The following is a 21,946-nucleotide window of genomic DNA, read 5'->3' on the forward strand; positions in this document are numbered from 1 at the left end:
CTGAATTATATTATATATGCGTTTTGTTGGTGTTTTATATTTATAATATTTTGAATTTTTTAGTTTAGTTCAACGTTTAACCCAGGATTTAGCTTCCTTCTTCTCGGGAAATGGAAGATGAGGAATTTTTTTTTCATCTAGAATCTGGGGAGGAAAAAAAGGGGTCACCCTACATTTGAAAAATTTTTTTTTAAAGTACAGAGAATGCTTTCAAGCCTGTCTTTAGGAGAGTTATTCTCTGAGTCAGCAATTGCTGAGGAAATTTGAAATTGCTGCCATTTTTAAATACATGATCTTACGCGGTTTATGTTACTCAGCACATTTGAATAGAATATTTTTTTATTAATTAAATAATAATAACTGACATTCAGAGCAATTCGTTTTCGAAATTTTTTCAATTTTGCGTAGCTTCAAACTTTCGGATTTATATACTCTCTCTACTTCTGAGATGCACTCATATTTGATCCAGTCGGAAGTGAGCTGAATCGATTCGACCCCAACTATGTCACTATGCACTGACGGGTTTTGAATAACATCGATGATAACTGTGATTCCCTGTAGGATTTGGCATTTCATCCACAAATAACCGCACTTATCATCGAAGTTCACGGATTGCTGACAAAAATCAGTGCAAAGGGTGGATTAAATTTGTTTTGGTTATTTCCAATTTTATTTCTTACTTCTACACATGTATCTTTACTTGAAATAAAATGAAATAACTATTTAAAAGCGTCATATTATTGAATATAATAAAAAAATGATAAATGAATAAAATATATGGATTTTCCTTTTGACTTCAATTTTACCTCTCTTTTCTTGTTTTTGAATTTCTAACAGGCGACTAGGAGTGACTTTTGGTCCAATTCATCCGATTTTGGGGACCATACATCAGTCCGAACTCGACTGACTTCTCACTTAAAGTAATTTTACATGTCAGTCCCATAATAATCGACCGCGGCTTTCTTAGTAACCCGTTTATTCGGTTGTGTTCTCATGTTGCGGTTGTTGTCGCTCTAAAGCTACTGCCATTTCTATTTAATGAGAATTATTTTCCCTTTTCGTCGGTGCCACTTCCTTTCTTTTTATTCCCTATTTTCTACTATTCTGAGAGCTCGGGATGTGTAAAGAAACAGTTGTGAAATACGTGAGCAACAGGAAACATTTTTCCTTAATATGCACTTTTAATGGATTTACTACGTAGTGTATAGTGGAAACCCATTAAACACATATGGCTTAGTAGGAATGTTCTAATTTAGTTCTAGGGAAACCATGTTTGTAACTTCCTGAAGACCTTTCAAATATTCCGCTTCGATTGTGTAAAATAACTTTCCAAATATCCTACATGTTGAGTGATCCGAATTTCATTTATTGGGTCGAATTACTATTCAATTCGATCCCAAGTGCGCTGCAGACTTCTAATAGTGCTGCTCGTTTTCCGCTAATGCAGAAGTTTTCCGTTGTTCGATGCATCGTTTGTCTGGAACTTTGAAAGAAACAGTGAGAACCGGTTGTGTTGTGAAATCAGTGAATGTTTGACTTGAGCTGAAGATAAAAGAACTCAGCTGGGGATATTGTAAAAGAATTTGATGGACGGAGGAAAAAAAAAAGAATTTATCAATGGGAAAAGAGTGATAACATTTGGCAAAAAAGGATCCAATGAAATGGAATTTAATGGTCGCTGGACACGTGCATTGATATGTACAGTCAGTGCAAAACGTCTTGTGAGGGGATATCGCGACTCGTTCTCGATGAAAGCGTGCACTGAACCTCCTCTACAGTACTCGATAATCTTCCAGGAGCTTTTTTTTGCTTTTATGATCTTTCCTTTTTTTCTTGTAGTAGTGAATGAATAAGGGTTTATTGAAACGAAAGACCCCAATCGTGCTGAACTTCAAAATGAAAGGGGAAAAGAAATTGAATTGAGCTATAGTTGTCCAAAAATGAAGCTCTGCGCAGTTGCCTAAGCGGCTCCGCCCCGTGCGTAAGGGTTAGGATCTAGATTGGGACACGAGGTGGATGAATGGTGCTAGGGAGAGTCCCTAGCACCATTCATCCACCTCGTGTCCCAACCTCGATCCCAAGCTCCACCGTGCCCTAGAAACAAAATAAACGATAAACTAATGGAAGATGACTTCACGCAAACTATGCAATCCTACTCATGGACTACTATAAAAATCAGTGAAAGGTTTTAAAATCGAGGAGAAAAGAAATTGAGGGTTTTTCTGCTTACTGATGCACGGAGTTCATTGTGCATTTTCACCGAGAATCCGTGGGGTCGTCCCGTTGCAATGCGTATTACTGCAAGTGGTCTGAAGGTAACAGTTGGGGAACTACTTCACTCCATTTTTATTGACGGAGTGAATTTGGGACACAGATTTCTTAAAAGGCAGCGTATCAGGAAACGTAGTTGGGAAACCTGCGGGAAAGTATAGAATTTGGGATGTAGATTACGAGTATGAGTGTGGTAGCGCTCAAATCTCCTTAATTGTTCCGAGAAACGCTATGGGAAACAGGGTTTTTCCTTACGAGGTCCGTGAAAACGCACCACCCTTGCGTGCCCGCTCCTTCATAGACAAGGGGTTGAAGATCAATGATGTCGCGTCAGTAGCCTACATAAGTAAAACAAATGAGGAGGCTGCTGAGGGATCCCGAACATGTAACATGGGGAGTACCAACGTACCTCGTAGGAACAAACATCGTTTTTCGGGATGATTAGTGGGAACTGAACGGGTCCACGCTCCTACTCTTAACCTACGCCCGGAACTCTATATTCTCCCATAGATTTTCAACAACTTTCGTGATACGCAGTCCCTTAATAGTCCATACATATCCTGGAGAGAATTATGATTAAGTAGAATTTGATTCCCGCTGCTAGAATAGGTTACAATTTTCACTCTTAGCGCAAAAGAAGCAGAAATCCAAACGGGTTTCTTCGTTTTTCATGTGAATGTTTATTAGTTTCCCTTAAAATTGATAGAATAAGCTCAGAAATACGTCTGAAGTTCTTGGTTAAAAACGACAAGTCCGGATGAAGCTCTACACTTCAAAGGCCGTTTTGGATGTCACCAAATCCATGCGTAAAACAAAAGAAATGGATTTTATTGGTTTCTGGTCAGCACTTTAAATAGGCTTCCCAGTTCTTAACATGCGTTCGTCCGAATATGATCGCTAATTAGATTTCCTGACTAGAATCTGTTGTTTCAATCAACTTTTTGATTGACTAGAATATTAAATGATAGTTACTCTCCAATGGAAATGCGTGAAGGGAGAGGCGAGCTAAACGCTTGGCAGGAATAGAGTTTTCCTTTTGCGAGTTGGATTAAGCAAAAGAATTTTGAAGCGTACTTTAAAGAAATAAGAATAATGATTATCATTACTGTGAAGACTTTTTTGTGTTCTTAGTCGCTAATGCAACCTAAAATACTCCAAGCAGCGGTAGAGGTGATGCCATAGATTTGATCTTACTTTTTCGGTAGTTTTTTCTTTTCAAGTTGCCTGATATTATCCAAGGGATGGTTAGGAAATATTGGTGAAAGTCACTCGATATCTATTATTCTTTAAATCCCTTTTCTTAGATCAATTTCTCTGCTGCATTGTTGATATGACGGAAGGTTTCATAATGTATTTTGCAGAAAGAAATATGATATAGATGATGATAGTGTGTCTAAGCTTGCTATATACTACAATCCCAATGTCCATGTCATCCCATCTCCTCTCTTCTGCTCCCTGGACACCTTATGCACATATTTTTTGTTCCAGGAAAGGTTCTGATGGGAAAGTCAAATGAGACTCTAGCTCTTGCAATACCGTATTTTTTTTGTAAAACTCAGTATTGACGTTCCTGAAACGCTAACCGTGCTAACAAACACTCAACGAGACCCCTCAGAGTAAGGAAATGTGATCAACAAAGCTTGGACATACGACTGACACATTTGTACTGAATTATGCATTTATGGATTATCTTTCTGAAATAATTTTTCATGAGTATTAACGATTGCTGAACATACAAAAATGACACATCCACCACCTACCATCAACCAATAACAGTAGCCAATTTGTTTGTGCAGCTTTACAACACAGTTGTCTGCTGTTAAACGGGCTATGTGAGACTTTAATCTGGTTACGTCCCTTGTTCGCAACCTCTGTTCTTCCAGCTATTTTCCTCCTGCGACCAAATAAAAAAAAACGTGTGGAAAAAACACAAAAAAAAACAACGGTTTTTATTCGGCAGCAAAAACCATGTTTTCACGACTGATTCGCTTACCATGCGACCGAAAGCGAATCATTCGTACACATGACGTCATTCTCGTCACAAATACCCCATACGAGTCTCGTATTCTATTGCTTTCCGATCGTTTCGATTGATGCCCACCACACCTACTGCCATCACAGTCGGAGTTGTTGTCGCCGTCAATCAGTGGCGAGAGAGAAACGTGATTCACATCGTCCGCCACATTCTTCTCCTTTTCGCCTGATGAGTTCATTTGGCGACATGTTGTTCAACTCTTGGTCGACTGATAGTCGTTTTAACCGTTTCCATTATGCTCAGCGGGTTTCTTTTATGGTGTATTTATTTTTGGGAATGCTAAGAATGGTTCTGAAAGCTGGAGCACTCTGTTCTATTGCGTTGATTTTCATTCGAATGAATTCTGAAGAGTCAGATTTTCAGTCGATCGTTTACTGAATCGTTCCTTTTTGATCAGTTAACTTGGTGAACAAATATAAATTGTTTCACAATCAACCCTGCAGAACTGCATGCGAAATTTTAGGGACGGGGAATTTTTCGTGTAAACATTTTGATCGAAAAGTTATTAGTGGTTGTTGAATGCAGAAAATTAGGTCCTGCTTGTTACATAATTTTCCATGATTTTTTTGGATTCTTTTTAGAGAGAGAGAGAGAGAGAGAGAGAGAGAGAGAGAGAGAGAGAGAGAGAGAAGAGCCTTTAGCCACAAGACCCTGATTCTGACCAAAAATTCTCTCTGTATTAATTCATAAGATAATCCCACTTATGTAGTGTAGTGCTTAGCCTCTACTCCTCCACTGCTCTGCCCCACCTAGTGAGAAAACGTGATGCGTAAACTTTTTTGCTATCACTGTGCCCTTTTATTCCGGTTTGGAGCCGATCATTTGGTAAATAAGCGTAAACCCAGAATATTTGTCGACGATAAGTAACTTTTTACAGGATTTTGACAAAATGTACAGCGGACGTATTAGCAGAATTGGAGAGCGACCGTATGCTTATGGCACGTGGTTCAACGTGGAGATTCCGGCAAGTTCTTCTTATTTTTATTTATCTATTTTTACTCTTCCACTGCTATTTCTTTTGATTTTCGAGGTCTGTAGATAGATCGTATGTATCCGTGGATATGTTCTTTTCTGTCGATTTATGTGTGTGAAAAAATTGTGTTATGAGAAACTAGTTGAAGTTCTTTTATTGTTACTTAGTGGAGTCGTCCATTAATTGAGTGGTCTGCATGGATTGCTGTATCGGCTCTACGAACAGGTTTTTCTAGGCCATAAATTACAGTGTTTTGCGTTATGTGATTTTTTTTCTGCGTTGCAACCTGTTCTTCGAACGTAATTCTCTATTCTGTGTAAGGGTACCCAAAGAGTTCAGAGCCGCGCGGCTCTTAACTCTGCTTGCAGCCTTAAGGATTTGTAGAATTCAGCGAACTTCTTCACAGTTGTTAATTTCGATTTGCAAGGAATTTTTCTGAGAGTATTTTAGAATGTCAGTTTCATCTCTACATTAATCCGAACCTTTTTTTGTACATCACGATCTGTAGTCGTCAAGTGGGGTAGAATTCGTTTTTGCTGTTGACCCAGGAGCGAACGAGTTTTCTTAAAGATGTTTTCGGTCGGTAGTGTAGCCTTGAAACTTGTTCCGCCATTTTGTGAGTGTTTGAGTTTCTGACGTAAAATTATGCTTCTCGTATAGTTTCGATGTAGTTCTTTTTTCTTTATTTTCGAGCCAGTATTTATTCCCAGCTTATTTCACTGAGCTAGACGCTGATGTGATCTGGATACTTTTCTCGGAACACTTTACACTAGGAGATTCTGCGATTTTTAGTGTTATTTACACTTTAGAGATTTTTTTTTGAAAGGGCTTCTCTTTCCTTTCGTTCGCACCCTCAGATCGATACCTTTTTTGGTTACCGTATCAACCGTTATTTCTATGCTTATCTAAATATAACATTGAACATTTGAACGTTTATAACATTTGGTGAACTGAGATCGCAACTGTCTCTATTTACCGTGCACTAGTTCACAGTGATTACAGTAGTGTGCAGAACGCGTCTCCTATTATCATTTGCTTTTGCTAGAATTTTCGCTCGATGACGGAGAGGCAACTGATCATATATCAACTTCGCAGAAGCCCTTATCTTTCAATCAACGAGAGACAGCGGGGCTCCATGAAGAGTTCATAGATCACTTATCGAAGCATAACTGATGTACATTGCCTGAAATGCGACTTTGTTCAAACATTTGTTTCTTCTGTTAGTGGTGCAAATCAATCTAACGCTTGATTTCGTGGAATGAAAACAGCATTCCCACATGTTCAGTGTTTGGTTGAATTCCCTATTAGGTAAGGTTTGGAGCGTAGTTCTCAAGAATGCAGCGAAAACACGAAAATCTCAAGTCGATTGAGTCAAATCTAAAGATCAGAAGTCTTCACTAACGAACATTCTCCTTACAACTTGCGACTGAAACCCAGCTTATTCGCGTTCATTTCATTACTAGCGCAAGTGTAAAGAGTCGCCTCGTTGGGCAGGCGGTGAAACTAAGGACACCGACATAGGTGCGATAAGAAGGAGCTGGGGTGCAGCTCAAGTGATAGGGATCATTTCGCCAACTGTCTGAGAGTGAAGGGAGTAACAACAGTACAAAAGTGAAAGGGCCCCGACTATCGCATGTATGGATATAGATTTTTGGGTTTGTTTCGCAGCACCACCTGCAAACTATGTTCCAAACCTTACGCATCTAGTAGCCAAGAAAATCTAGCATCGAAAGTTTCCTCGAATTGTGTCTTGGAGATTGAATTAACATAGCGACTCGCTTAATCGTTCCATGGTTCTTAACTGGTTGTTCGAGAGTAGATATATTCTCAGTGCCTTAGTATAATTTTTCTTTGAAAGTAAGAAAAAAATTTGCCATAGTTCATTGTGTATTTACGTTGAAATCTTTGTCATTTCTCACTCTCTTCTCATTGTTTGTTCTGCCATCTGCGAGAATTAAAATGAAATTGAAAAGAAAAGATTCGAATGACCTTCACGCCATGATAAGATCGCTGTTGTTTACGCCTTTTCATGCATCGTTTCCAATAATGGGCCTATAAAACTTATGAACTACTGGTACATTCATCACCTCTCTCATTTCTTTCTGCTATTTTCGAACATTCACGTGCATTTCTAGTTTTCATACTCTCTGTCTCTCCCCAATTTTCTTCTTTTTCCTACTCGTTCAACAATAGTTGATGTGAAGGTCACAATAGAAAAAAAGAGTAATCAATTGGAAATACGTCCTTACGTCAGCATTTCTTCGTTTGACAATTGCATGGAAAGAATTTAAGAGCGAGGGGGCTAGATATATTGGTCTCAATTGTTCCATCTATAAGATTAAACACGAACACTGCTGAATTATTCTTAAGGTTCCAATTACTGTAATCCCTTTCTTCCAATGGCTTTTCTTTCACTTTTAGAATCTCTGAAAAAAAAAAGAATTCTCTCGCGAAGGAAAAAAAGAAGTGTTACATCTCGTTCACTCTATAATTGGATTAATGAGCAACACTTAGTGTGACTGCAGTAGTGATGAGTTTTATGGTTATGTGTTACCACTTGAAACTTATTACTTACTTATTTCATTTGTGAACTGACAGGCTAAAATTCGAAAAAAAGGTTTTTTTTGAAAACCTGAAAATTTTCCTCATGAAAAGAACATTTTAAGTTGTTTTCGTGTATTATTTTGATGTCTTATTTTGGTCATAGATTAGAAGAAAAGCAAGTTTTCAATTTTTTGGTCCCAAACGCAGGTTTTAAGAAAATTTCATCAAGTATTGATGAGATTCTGTAAAACTTTGTTGGGAATTTTCAAGCAGATCTTGGTTCACTTCGCTTCCGCGTTGCGTTTGCACAGACTCGAACTTTTCCTGCTCGAGTTCTTCCTTCTTTTTCCTCACGTTCAGTTTTGCTCATTCCTGGCTTTAAGCACGACCTCTATTATGTAGCTGATCTATGCGAATTCACCAGCAATTAATCAAACCACTATTATCCATACATATATGAATAAAATATTAGTAGCACCCATTTGAGAAATCCTTGGATTGCGTACAAGCTAAGAATTCTTTTTTTGACGAGCAAGTTACTAATTTCTAATTTTGTGAAAATTTCTAATTTTATTTTTCTTGTTCAAAAAGAGGACTGTTGTAATCTGTTCTCTTTTTGATTGCATTATTTCAATTTGTCTTCAAAGGTTCATCTTCATCTCGCTTTACTACAGATCCTTTACAATTCCAAGAGAACAGTTTTCCGGGATTCGTTTTCCCTTTCGAACATTATATCTCTCATCATAAGTGCGAGTTTGTTATTCCCCTCCGTTTGCACTTTGTTACCACTTTTCGGCCGATCGCTTTTCTTTTTGTCTTCCACCTTCTTTTTTAAGTACTTGGGATCTATTTCTGTATGGTTTTTTTTTTTGCTTCTTCTGTAAAACTTCATAAGGGACTTTTTACAGTGTGTAATTAACTATATATTAAAAATTAACTCCTTGAGTCACGGGCTGATTAAAAATCAACTTAGGAATTGATAAACCCCAATCATTCTCTCCGTTTATGAATTCTGAAACTACGTTCTGCGTCGCTTCATTCAAATTTGAAGTGAAGACGAGTTCTGAGGTAGTTACCACCCTATGAACTAGTGCAAAGAGTCCTCTTCCTGGATCTTTCTGAAACGTCATAGACCTGCATGGAAGTGGAAGTGCATGCCATCCACATCCACTCCTCCGAGTTCTTCTCTTTCTTTCCGCAAATAAAGTTATTCCGGAAATAGTATAGCGGTACTACTTCGAGCAATTTTTTGAAGACTAGCCGGACTTTTGAAGACTTAATGAGATTATTTGCCCATCAACTACTTCTATGTGTTCATGGAATTTTACGCTGTAACATGTAGCCAATGGCCGTTGGTCGACCGTCAAAATCGATTTGAATGAATCCGTTTTCGCTGCGATGTGGAGAGTTTGAGTGTGTGTCACACGAGTTGTCGGGTCGACGAGTCTGGTTTTTTGGCCGCTGGTCGCGGCGCGAATAGCATGCTTCGATACTATTCTTGCTATTGTCTGTTGTTGTTCAGCCGGCTCATGCGGTAGTCGTCGGCATACATCTAAAACTATCAAAATAACACCTGATACATCCGTTGATAACTGCTACTGTTGTGATCGACAGCTGCGAACAAATCGTTCGTGATTCGATGTGCGATTAGCTGCGGCTTATTCCTATGACTGCGGCGTTATAATGTGTTCTAATTGGGCGAACGACATGGTTGTTTGGTTTAGGCGACAGGTGTGCGGCTATTTTTTTTTCTTCGGGTTTCCCGCTGCTATACAAGGACACTTGGTAGGAGGTTTTGTGGAGACGTTTGCTGCCGTGAATTTGCACGTATTCAATCTACGATTCGATGGAAATTATTCGGTTCATTTGGAAATTTGTTCGACACAGTGACGGAGGATCAATTTCTTTCTTCGCTCTTTCTTCTCCCCTTTTTCTGTGAATATGCAATCAATAGTTGGGAAAAAAACGTCCTGTGGTGGTTTTGCATGCAGTTCAGACTGTTTTTGCTGAGTAAGCACGACTTTTTTTTCGTCTGCTGAACTGTTAGATGCAGCTATATGCTAATTTTTTTTTATCACCCTTAGATGTTGCTGTGAAGGTAGTTCTGAAATCGAAAATGCTATTGGACTTCTTCATCCTGTAGTTTTTTGGAAAATTTTTCTTCTAAAATTTTGACAGAACTACTAACTACTAGAAATTCTACTGGAGTAACCTAGCTGGATGTGAATATTTAAAATGTCAGAGGTACTGTTGTTTACTCAAAAACGTTGAATTTTGAGTTTTGACAGATCCAATAATAGTGCAACTTTACCGCTGCAGTTTGTTACTCGATTCCATTTTTCAACGTTCTCGATTTTTTCCGCATTTTGGAAGTTTTTATTTTGTTTTTTCTTTAGTTTTGCTCAGTGCAAAAGTAAATAGGTAATGAGCGTACTTCTAGATGTATTTTTGATCACTCCCAATTTGTTGAAATATCTTAACGAAAAAGCTTTTCCGCAATGTGATTTCAATCCTTCCCTCCACGTCAGTGATGATGTTTTTGTATTGTACATTGCGGAAATTCTCTCCTCTCTGATAAAACAACGACGATGAGTCACCAGGGCCAAGAAGTTTTGATGAAACGAAAGTTCGTGGGATGGTTTTTTTTCATAGATTTCTAGTCCTTTTATTGTTTGTTGTTGTAATTTATTTGAAAGATGTCATTGCTAGGAGAAATAATTATACGTTTAAAGGCATCAACCCACGAATCTGAGGTGGTACGGATTTCAAGTGGAGTATTCGTATGCGGGATAGTATTGTAGATTATGGAGAGAAGGGTGATCCCGTCCATTTCTTCCTAATTGCCGTAAAAAACGGCCCGGAAGATGGGACGCGTGCACAAAGCTGGCGCGCTCCAGTTGAATTCCCTGTAGAAAATAGTGCGCCAGGATGCCCAAAGACGTATCTTCCGGGCCGTTTTTTTACGACGATTAGGAAGAAATGGACGGAATCACCCTCCTCTCCATAGTCTCCCATCCCGTATACGAATACTCCACCCGAAATCCGTACCACCTCAGATTTGTGGAGTGATGCCTTTAACTGAGTCCAGATTCATTCGCACACACATATCCTTATTTCAAGTATAATAGAGGACGTTGGAACTGCAGTTAAATTGTCAATTTTGCCGCATTTTTTGTTGAGTTATACAGAAATTTCAAGCTGTTGTACATTTCCATTTCAGCTCCAGAAGTTCCATAATGTTACACTCTGATTTCTGGCTACGAAAACCCTTTGAGGTTACTTTTTCATCACCTTCATCTTTCTGTCCCAAACATTTTGCAGTGGACTCGCTACACGCTGAAGCAACACAGCTTTGTCATTTTTTCTTTTGTTAATAGAACTGCATATTTGAATAGGTTTGTCGGCGAAGTTTTCATCTGTCCTCCTTAATTTTAATAGTCTGCCAACTATGGCGGGACTTTGGTAGAGTATTGAGCTGCATTAACTCTTATGAGCGTTTGTAGTCCATTACCAGTGACGTTTCAAGCGCATTATCCACAATTTCCGTCGAAGTCGTGCATATCGGCCGCTGCTATTGTTTTTTGATGCGCCTTCCGCTCAGAACGGCGTGGAGAGGCATTATTGCCGACCTTCGTCATTGCTTGTCAGAATAGTTCCTAATCTTCATCTCTAAGTATATCCATCGCTCACGTTCCTCGTAATGAGTTTTGGCTGTACGCTGGCTTTCGAATGCTTCAAAGCCATCCTGGCACCTTATGGCGCGCAATGACGTTGGAGAATGACGTCTAGTTGATTTTAGTTTTCTTTGGGAACACGCTCGCATTAAATTCGTTGTGGTTCAGTTGGGTTCTTAACAAAGCACCTCGTCTTGGAACATGTTTTTTAAATCTAGCTAAAACTTTTTCTAAGTTAATTAATCTGAATAGTTTTTTTTTTGAGACGTTGAGGAACAGTTGTGGTTCATCTAGGAATGTCTATGAGTTCTACAAGTTCAAGTTCTTAGGAATTTCTTCAGAATGTCAATAGGAAGCGAAGGCATATCCTGAGATTGACTGCACTTTCCACATTTCTATGTTATGCAAAATATTGCTGGAGGTTCTCTTTTCGGGCGAAAAAAAATGAACTATGGCTCAACTATTTACATTTATTTTATACGAAATTAATTTCTTACTCTACTTTTATTTTTCCATTAATATTACTTTGTTTTTTAAATGTGGTCTTCAATGCATCTGTTTCACCTGGTTGTTTAAAAATTCAGCCAGGAGTTCAGCTCGCTTTTGAGAAAAGTTTGCTTGAAATAAGGTTTGTTAGGGGTACAGTCAATCTACAGTTCTCATAGGTGTAAGTATAGATGCGTATGAAATGTAGGAACTGTACTAAAATTGGATCATTGAATGGATAAGCTGAAAGCCTGCACAGGAGGTTTTCCAAAATTATATTCGTCTAAGTTGTATCGATTTCATTGGGTTGTTTTATCGTGTATTCCTATTACTGTGGAGTGAGCTTGTGTATGCATCATACGATACTCGCTTCGAACTTTAAACGTTTAAACCTTTATTTTTATAAATGATTCCACTGTCGCTGCAGGTTTCTCTTCTTGAAACTTTTTTTTAAATAGGTGCCATGCACGGTTTACTGCTCGTATGCAAGTCTCCTGCAGGACATATTTTAGGATTTTTGCTTTTTTGGGGCTGTTTAGTAAGTTCATTCGTGGATTTTCTGACATTTTTTTTTCTGAAAGTATTTATTTCGCAATAATCAGATAAACGATTTAAAGTACGTACGTGTAATTGGTAAAGTGCATTATTAAGAGAAAGCGACTATGGTTGCATGCGATCACTGTACATTTAATGACGACAAGTCCCGTTCCACTTTTACTTTGTTTAGAACATCTTAAAGGCATTTCCAAGTTTATGTAATGAGAAAATGTAGAAAGAAAGAACTGTAACTATAAATGTTTCTCTTCAATATGTGAAAACAGCCTTAATTTGAGAAATAACACCAGATAATCGTACTGTCTCACTATTTTTATTTGCTACTTTTACTTTGTAAGTTTTTTCTTCTTCCTCATGAAACTTTTTCTGAGAACAAAAGAACCTCTGAGTGGATGTTATTCCTGCATGCTGCTCGTTGCTTATATTGATTGAGCATAACTAAGCGAAGTTATGCAATGTGCACTAAACATGCTCGACTTTTGTTTTTCCTCGTTGTTACGCACCCAACTCGATGAGCTCATGTTTTCACGAACAGCCATAAACTTACCGCTTTACGTACGAGTCTTTTTCAGGTTCTACTGCAATAAACGCACATCCTAAATTTGTCGGATCTCATGCTTCGGACTATGCTTGCACCTTGAAGCAGTATTCCGAGCGTGCGATCCAGAGACAGTACTTTCCCGTGCTTGAAACTGGGTACCGACATTGCTGGAAAACAACTAAAGTAGAGGTTTTTGCACCGCCTCCTTAAATCCGTCATCCGGTCAGTTGGTCAGCGTTTGAGCTATCCTGACACGCCAGTAGCACGCAGTGCTCTGACCCACCTCTCTGTATATGCTAAAGTTCGACATCAGTTAAGCGTCCAATACATAAAACGCATGTTTTCCCGAGTGGTGGAGATCCGTTTGTGTGTTTGTCAGTTGAGCGTTCTTGTAGATGATAAATTCGCCCCACTTGCCCGTCATCGCCAAGAACTCATTTCTTTACTGCTGCAGCAGCAATAGCGTTTATGTTTGCCAGTGTCTTTGCAAAGTGAAACACGTTTTGTGCCTATTTCCTCCTCTTTCTGTTGTTGTGCTCTCTGTCTGCATCGCATGTATGCATTTCGACTCATTTCACTCATCGATCCTCGGACTCGCTGAGTGGCTTTCCGCCTTTTCTAGAAACGGTGATTTTCCTTTCCTATTTCCTTTAAAAGGCGATAACTAGGAAGATAGCGCCAATCGACCGATATCGTCAACATGTTTGATCAGCTTTCGGGTGAAAACCCTTGAACTTTTGTTTTGAGCTCGAGTGGGGGAAACGGCGATAACAACTTCGTTTTCCCTTCATACTAGAGAAAATCCCCGATAGTCCACTATTTTTTCTCTTTCCTCCATGATTTGAGCTGGAAATATCCGAAAAGAAATGAATCTTAGTCATATTTATCTTTTTGATGAGGACTTTTTGACTATTTTAGCGTTTTCCAATACGTACATAGCATGTTTGCATTTGCATGGTAATCAAATTCTAGAAACAAAAAACCTTAGACGGTTTTGAATGAAATAATTGACGCTAACAACACGTTTGGAGTTTATTAGCTGTGAAAAAGTTAATCTGTTGGAAACTACGCGACTTACTCTTTTTTAGAGTCGGTCATACATCATCAAAATCAAGGAAGTTTTTTTTTCCTCCTATCCTATGTTTGCAGTTCTTCTAAAATTATTTCTGGAGAATTTATAGTTCTGTTTTAAATTATTCAGAGTTTCTATTTCATAATTCATGTACTTTAGATAATTTAGGGAATTTTTGTGTTAATAATATCATCCTAGCGTTAGAAGCAAATCTTTGGCATACTTGTTCATTCACTGCACATCGACGTATGGTAAATAAATAAATATGGATATATTGTTCCAAGTTCACTATTATTACACGTACATCTTTCCTGTTATCATGTTCCGTCAAACGTTAAACACGAGTTCATGAATATTACAAGAATAGCAATGTCTGACTTTGGATTAGCATCGAGGAGATAATTTATTTAGTAAATCGATCTTGTGTTGTCTGCAGCATTTGAAACTGTATGGAAAACTTCCTTAGCATGCAGACATTTCCAATTATCCTTACAAGACTTCTGTCATAGTCTTGCTATTTCGCTATTTATGTTGGTTCTCTCGAATCTACCACAACTATCCATTGTTTCTTTTGTGGTTTAGTATTTATTCCGTCCTGATTTCTTAGCAAGATCAATCGAATTGATTGACCGATCTACGGAGAAGTATTCTAGAGGGTTGCTAATTGTAAGCCGCTCGATAATAAGTTTTTGTGCATGACTGCATCCACCGCCGCGTCGGGTGCACTTCTCGCCTGCCAAACGTCTGTCGAAGCATTTTCATGAATTAACCTCGTTTGATGACGCGGAAGTTTCTTGTGTGACCACAGCAAAGCACATGCAGCAGTCATCGGCACCGCTCAGCACTTGGTTCATCGGAACAAACGCGGCCGAGTGTTGCCGTGCTCTCGCGCCTCGTTCGCCTCCTCCCGTCCTGTGGGAATGAGCGTATGTGTGTGTGGTGTGTGCATGTGTGCCGAATGCATCGATTTCGCTCCGAATCTAATGACCCGCACCGAGTCCATCAACGGTGACACTCCCAGTGCATTTTTGCGGGAACGATGTTTTTTCTTCGATTGAAAGCCTCTAGAAAATTCATTTAACGAAGCGATTTCAACGAAATTGAAGGTTATTATCATTGTTGTTTGCGATCAGCTGAGTAGCGGCCGATGGGCGCCCGATTTCTGTGAAAGCGCTACTGATAAATGCGCTCCTCGAACTCTCTCGTACTTTTACCTGTGGCCTTAATAGTCTTTGATAATCTAGTGCAGTAATTTAGCAATTCCCTTTCTTTTGTTGTTATTTTGAGCACGGAACCCCCTGGAACGATATTCTTTCGTTTTTTTTTTTCGAGGTTCCAAAGAGTTTCGCTTCAACTTACTTGGAAACATCTTTTATGTTTCTTTTTACTGATTTTATTCTCTTACTACCAACCACTTTCAGTCCTAGCCTTCTTCTCCTTCAGATATCACTCTTCATGCTTTTTAGAAATCGCTTTTATCATTGGTAGTTTTTCGCAAGTTTCTCGGAATCATTGGAGATCTTAAGGGGTTCTGAGGAAAATTTGCAATTTTACCTCTGATTTCCTTCCTAACTCAATATATTTCCATAGCTTACTATCAAGGATGGTAAGAGATTGTTGATATGATGAAGTCTTGAAACGAAATGGTTCCTTTTTCTCTAGGCATCACATTAACATTCCACATGTATGTTGTCTTCTTTGTCTTCGTTATTTCTTTTTTTATTTTGAATTGTTTATCATATTGCCTTTAAAAAGGCACTAACATCAGTTCTGTTCCGTAATTAACCGATGAATGATTTAATCAACGTTAGAATCACTTGCTTTTGTTTTAAACAACAAAAAAGGCTCGAGTTAGCATGCGTCGTCGCTGGAATCGATTTACTGACTGCTTTCCATCGCATATACTTAGCGCTGTTGAGCCTTTACATCCACTATCTGTCATTTGTCAAAGTTCATGAGCACTGGCGATGAACTACTAAGTGAACCCATCAGATTTCTATATTGATTATGTAAGTTTTTCTCCAGAACTGGGACATGAATGGGTCGGAATGGTCGGCACCTCCACGATATATTTATGCGAATGCGGGTCAATTGCACAAACCGAATAGCTCTACTGTAGTTGAGAACAGGTACTGTGTTTGTTTCTATTTGTTCGTTTTTATTCGATACCTTTATTTTACCGTTTAAAATATTTTCAAGTTCAGGTCCTCTTCCGTTATTAGATTTTCTTTCTTGTCTTTTTTCAAATAAAATATTGCTTAATAAATAGAAATAGCATTCCATAGAGTAACAGTATTTGAGATTTGCAGCGAATTCCTGCTAAAAACAGCTGAATGCAGCTTCAGGACATTAGATTAAACAAGCTATCTAGCCACATCTTTTCTATTTGTAATTCGAAAAATGACTGGTCAATTTTCTCCTAAAAAGGTTGATATCACCATGATATTCGTATTCGGTGCGACAATTTCGCAACACTTTCATGGTGATTCTTCTGCGGTGGCTTGATCAAATATTTGTGCTGAGGGAACAGAGTTCATCATTATAGCTTGCTTGTTTTTCTTTTTGAAATTTCGTTCAATTCGATTGATAATGTTCTCTTATTTGGCGATTTAGGGTAGTAATGCCTAGTGAACCTCGTGTGATACCGATTCGTCGGCTAGATACGGGCTATGAACCTCGGCGGGGCACCGCATCATCTGCATCGGACTCGTCAGTTATTTGTTACCCACTTTGTATCTTCGTAGCTCCTCCTTAGTTTCTTTTTTCGTAGTTCTTAGCTGGCTTCATAGCTCAGTCACATTTCTGTCTTTTTTCCCGAAAATTTCTTTTTTTTCAGTTATGGGAACGAGCTCATTTCCTGGAATGATGACTCGCGGTATGACAGAAGGCGAAAACCAGATTTCATCGACAGCTACGATGAGGTGGAACCAAACCATTTCCGGGAAAGAGAAATCAGAGACAGAGAAACTCGAAATCGTAGCCGACCTCATCAGACTCCGGCTAGAAGCCAAAGCTCCCACGCAGTAGCTGTTCACGACAGAACTTTCAGGTTTATTTGACAATTTCTTGCATGTGCTTCTTGCTTGGTCTTAGAGGAAGAGTTATAGGGTCGACGACCCGGTGAGCACTGGTGGAGCGATGGTTGGTGACCGATGTGTTTGGGTTTCTGAAGGTGTACCACACAAGGGAACCATTAAGTTCATAGGACATCTAAAGGGACATAGCAATTTGTACGCTGGTGTTGACTTTGTAAGTTCTTTTTGGATTTATTCCTGTAGAGTTTTCTTCTCTCAAAATCATCTATGATACACCTCTTAATAATATGTTTTTCTTTTTCTATCGTCGACGATGAAAGAAATGCTTTGGAAATGACTTATCTTGCTTTGCTTCTTTTTTTGTAACTGAGAAGTTATATGCAATTTTTGGACTAGAATAATAATAGGGTGTTTCCAAGTCTGTCATTCTTAGGCTGCATCGATTAGCTTGCATGCCTCTATGCTACCTTTTCAAGCGAATAGTATCTACATGTCCTTAAAGGTCAATTCATTCGTTTCAATTACGTGCATAAGTTATTCGAATGCATGAATTCAATAGCCATGAATGCAACTTTTTCTCAACGTTTTGCTGCATTAGCGGTTTTATCGTGTAAGGACGAGTGAACATTACCCTCAGCTGAATCAGCTTATGTTACATTTTAATGGGTGGGAAAGAAAGGTCCAAAACAATTTACTCCTTGCAAGAAAAAAAAAAGACGCGCTCGAACTATCTCTATTTTCGAAATGTTCACATTTTTTCAAAAACCGTTTTTAACCGTTTGTTCCTTGGAAGCAGTATTATTTTGCTCCGTACATGTTTTTCCTTCCGCGAACTTTCTGCTCGTTTTCACATACATTCTGAGAATTACTCGTCTAGGATGAGAAAGTTGGAAAAGGCACTGGCGTATTCCAAGGCGAGGTGTTGTTCCAAACACCGGAAAATCATGCAGGCTTCGTGCTGCTTTCTGCTCTGGAAATTATTCCGCGATCTCTGGCTGTGAGTGCGACTGCAAATAATCGTCATATCTCGCTGGTACAAAAGCAGGTAATGATCTATAAGCTTTTTTTTTGTTCTTGCACATGTATATTCCAGTTAGACCAAGAAATCCTGTGTTTTTTCTTCCCATTCAAAAAATGGCTCTGTTTTGTAGGCATCGGCGGAATCGCTTCGTGATATGCCCTCACCTCCGGTACCACCACGACCTATAATGAGAGCTGAGGATTACATGATTGATTCGTTTACCGTAGGTGAGCCAGATATAATGCCCTAGTTTGAGTTTATTTCGTCGTAATATTTTGGCTGGTACTATTGTACTTGTGGGAGAATTTTATTTTATTTGCCATCAATTCTCCCATAGTAGAAGTTTTTACCTGTGTTGTGTTTCTGTCTACAGCATGATTAGTCAACATGCACAATACTTCTGATAAGCTTCTTACATCCCAGAATGCTGTAAATACAGTTATTTCGGTAATATTTCGGTAATACTACGAAATATATGTTTGACTCCTTCCCGATTCGTAAACACTTTCTACTATTCATTCAGTTTTGCAGGTGTTTCATAAGCGACAAATAGTTTTTATTTCTAGGAAGTTGTGTGGAAGTGTGTCACCTTGGCGCATGTCGATCTGGCGTAATTCGTTGGATTGGGGATGCAATGAGCGACGATCATGATCATATAGAGAAGAGTGCGGTAGTAGAATTGGTCAGTTCTTTTTTTTTGCACTTTTTTTTCGGCTGCCATTCACCTTTCATTTAGTTTTTGTCGCTGTTTTTTTTTTGTATTGTTGTGAAGTTCTATACAGCTGTTCCAATCAAATAATCAATTCATGGTAGGAATTTGATTTGTCGTGAAATTCGCAATTTGTTATCGTTTAAAGTATTAGCAATGTAGGAATGAAAGAAGTACTGAAAATTACAATGGTACCTAAGTTTCATTAGATTAGACTAGGGTTTCTGTGTTAAATTATTCGGACTATTCACTAAATTAGGGAATCATTTTATGCAAACTTTAGATCTGTTCATAAACGACCTGGTAGAAAGAACCCGACTGGGAAACGTAATTTTAAATAGAAAACTAGTGAATCCTTTCGAAAAACGTTTGTTGTTTGTGTGCAAATATAATGTCATTAGCATGTGAAATACGTATAGTAGATTGTTTTTTCAAAGAAAGTTCCTTTCGAATTGATGCATCTTATCCGTCAGTGGAACGTTTTATACACTTTTATTAGCTTTTTCTGCGAACGAATTCACAAGAAGCTATTATTATGCGTTCTCGACACTGCATTCCCCGGGAGTTGTGGTGTGGTATTCCATGGGTCGTCCTATGAGTATCTTTGCTCTTCTTCTTTTCTTCAAACCTCCAAGTGGAAACCCAGGCTTTTAGCGTTTGAATACCTGCTGAAATCAAGAAAATTCGGCAATGGAATAACGTTCTCTTATCAGTGTGTAACCATTTCAAAAATATAGACGACATTCTTTTCAGGATGATGTTTCACCGTCAGGATGGCGACCGGCTTACGAAGCACCGATGTCTAGTGCTGCAGGAGTGGTGAACGGTGTGTTGGTGCCAACATCAGCACTACGAAGGGATCGTCGAGTTGACCACGGAGGTCCGAATGATAACAGAGGCTCCCCCAATCAAGGTTTTTTTGTTCTGTTGCGCTTCTTTTTTCCCTTTTTTGTTCTCAACATAAAAGCCTATGCATGTCGATAAGATAAGATAGGCAGATAAGTGCTCTTCACATAGTAATCTGAGGTCATTCGTCTTCACCTCTACGCACTACGTTCAATGAGTTCCTTTATTTCAGCTCGAACTGATTTTGGCAGTATCGATAGCGGTGTTGAACCGACGAAATGCGAACCATGGCGTGTTACCGATGATCTTGTCGGCCGAATGAAAGGCATACAAGGGCACAGGAACAGTTGCTATCTAGATGCGACTTTGTATGCGATGTTTGTGCAAAGCACAGCGTTCGATAGGTGAGTTATTTCATTTTCAGAGTTACTCCTTTATGGTTTTTGATTGCTATTCATTTCTTTTTCAAAAAATCAGTTCGGGTTCTGGTGTAAAAAATGAACTTCACTGGATTTGTGGATAACCTATTGAACGAAATTTTCTAGGCAGTATCTAAGGCTGTAGGGCTGGGCTGTACAAGAAGTAAGGCTCATCTTTACATATAAAGTTCTGTATCTCTCGAATTCCATCTGAGAAAATTCGGCACGTAAAGTAGCGAATGAAATTAATGGAAACCATTTTTTTCTTTACAATTTCTTTTCTTTCTCTTTTTACCATTTTTCGTTTTTTAATCACTGTTTATTCACATTCCTACCTATTCTGTAACATTTATGAGAGCCCATCTGAAATTTAGGATCATTCATTTCGAAAGCTTTTCTTTTCCGCACTCGTTCTTCCCCACTCAAACTCTGTATTGAGTAAAAAAAGATGAAAACAAAAGTACTGTTCAATACAAAAACAGTACTCGAGAACTGGTTACGGTCTCTGGTTCAATTTAGCCCGTTTCTTCAAGAAAATACTAGAACGTTCGCTTCTAGTTTCACTTATAGCTACCTTTCACTATACATTTCTCATTGGCAAGACAGCGAGAGATGCGTTTTCGCTACGCAATTCCATCGGAAAGAATTCCGGTAGCTTTCCAGTAGAAACCCAGAAACCTTTTTTCTTCATAACATTCTGTGTTGTATCCTAACCCAGAGGATCTGCTTCAGGTTGCTTGATCGACCGGCGAACAGAGAAGACATTCCACAGTATCGGGAACTACAAAGGTTGCTGGCAACGGAGGTGGTGTACCCGTTGAGAAAGTGAGTGGTATTTTTCAAGGATTCTGTTAAATATCTGGCACGTTTACTTTGCTTATAGCGCTCGAACACAAAATAATGCTTCATTTTATCTAAGATTCCATTACGTCCGAGCGGATCACATCATGAAAGTACGTGAACTTCTGGCTAAGGCACTACCTCATATGCGAGGACTTACAAGCGAAGAGAAGGATCCGGAAGAAGTGCTAACTGCTTTGTTTGGTCAACTGCTAAAAGCACCACCACTAGTGGAACTGATGTAGGCAGTTTTGGTCTTATTTCTATTGTTTTCCACTAAATTGTTTGTTTTAGTAATCTCAAAGATAACAAAGTTGATCGCACGTATCTCTGCCCACTGATTGTAGACGACTGGACTGCTGGAGTGGCAACTACGCAGCATCTTCTTGAACGATCCATGCGTTCTGCAAATATAAAATTTGCGTACCCACCGAAGACGCTTATTCTACAGGTTAAATCTTACTCGATGTTAGCACAAAGCTTTGAATGAAGAAAAAAGTTGTAGCTGCCTCGATATGGTCAACAGAAATTATTCGACAAGATTCTGCCATTGGAACGTATAGAAATCACTGGACTGGTGAATAACGGTGGGTACCTCTCCCTACAGAGTTGTGTCAGCACCGGTAAAATACGCGCGTGCGTATCCAGTTAATGAATATTGATCGGGGCAGTGGTTTAGCACTAGCTGCAAAAAAAAAGAGCTTGGAGTTGAGTTACCGTTTCGGAAGACGATAGGGCAGGAAGTTACGAATAGGGCGTATTTCGTAAGTAACGCGATGTTGCTGTCGATCCTGTTAAAAATTGCATTACTCGTCTTCAAAACTGCGAGACGAGCGCGCATTTTTCCTGTGCTGATGGAACTCTCCGGGCAGCATACCGAAGTTTTTTTTTTTTTGCTTCTTGTACTGATATTCTATTTGGTTAT

General features: G+C 38.9%; 1 protein-coding gene across 2 annotated transcripts in view; it reads left to right on the forward strand.

Annotated features, from left to right (window-relative positions):
• RB195_011429 (uncharacterized protein) overlaps positions 1–21,946 on the forward strand; it is a gene marked incomplete at both ends in the record, with an annotated part of 28,787 nt that overhangs the window by 6,138 nt on the left and 703 nt on the right. The window contains 14 exons of one of the 2 annotated variants that reach the window (XM_064192845.1): positions 5,184–5,270; positions 16,177–16,280; positions 16,765–16,860; positions 16,988–17,200; positions 17,259–17,400; positions 18,064–18,231; positions 18,338–18,434; positions 18,774–18,889; positions 19,670–19,829; positions 19,995–20,166; positions 20,914–21,006; positions 21,101–21,262; positions 21,316–21,472; positions 21,527–21,608. In XM_064192845.1, the coding sequence (XP_064050426.1) occupies positions 5,184–5,270; positions 16,177–16,280; positions 16,765–16,860; positions 16,988–17,200; positions 17,259–17,400; positions 18,064–18,231; positions 18,338–18,434; positions 18,774–18,889; positions 19,670–19,829; positions 19,995–20,166; positions 20,914–21,006; positions 21,101–21,262; positions 21,316–21,472; positions 21,527–21,608 (1,849 nt within the window). Of the gene's footprint in view, positions 1–5,183; positions 5,271–16,176; positions 16,281–16,764; positions 16,861–16,987; positions 17,201–17,258; positions 17,401–18,063; positions 18,232–18,337; positions 18,435–18,773; positions 18,890–19,669; positions 19,830–19,994; positions 20,167–20,913; positions 21,007–21,064; positions 21,263–21,315; positions 21,473–21,526; positions 21,609–21,946 lie in introns of those variants that run through there. The other variant, XM_064192844.1, reaches the window with a different exon arrangement.

The sequence above is a fragment of the Necator americanus genome, chromosome III (genome assembly GCF_031761385.1).
Source record: "Necator americanus strain Aroian chromosome III, whole genome shotgun sequence".
Classification (NCBI taxonomy): Eukaryota; Metazoa; Nematoda; class Chromadorea; order Rhabditida; family Ancylostomatidae; genus Necator; species Necator americanus.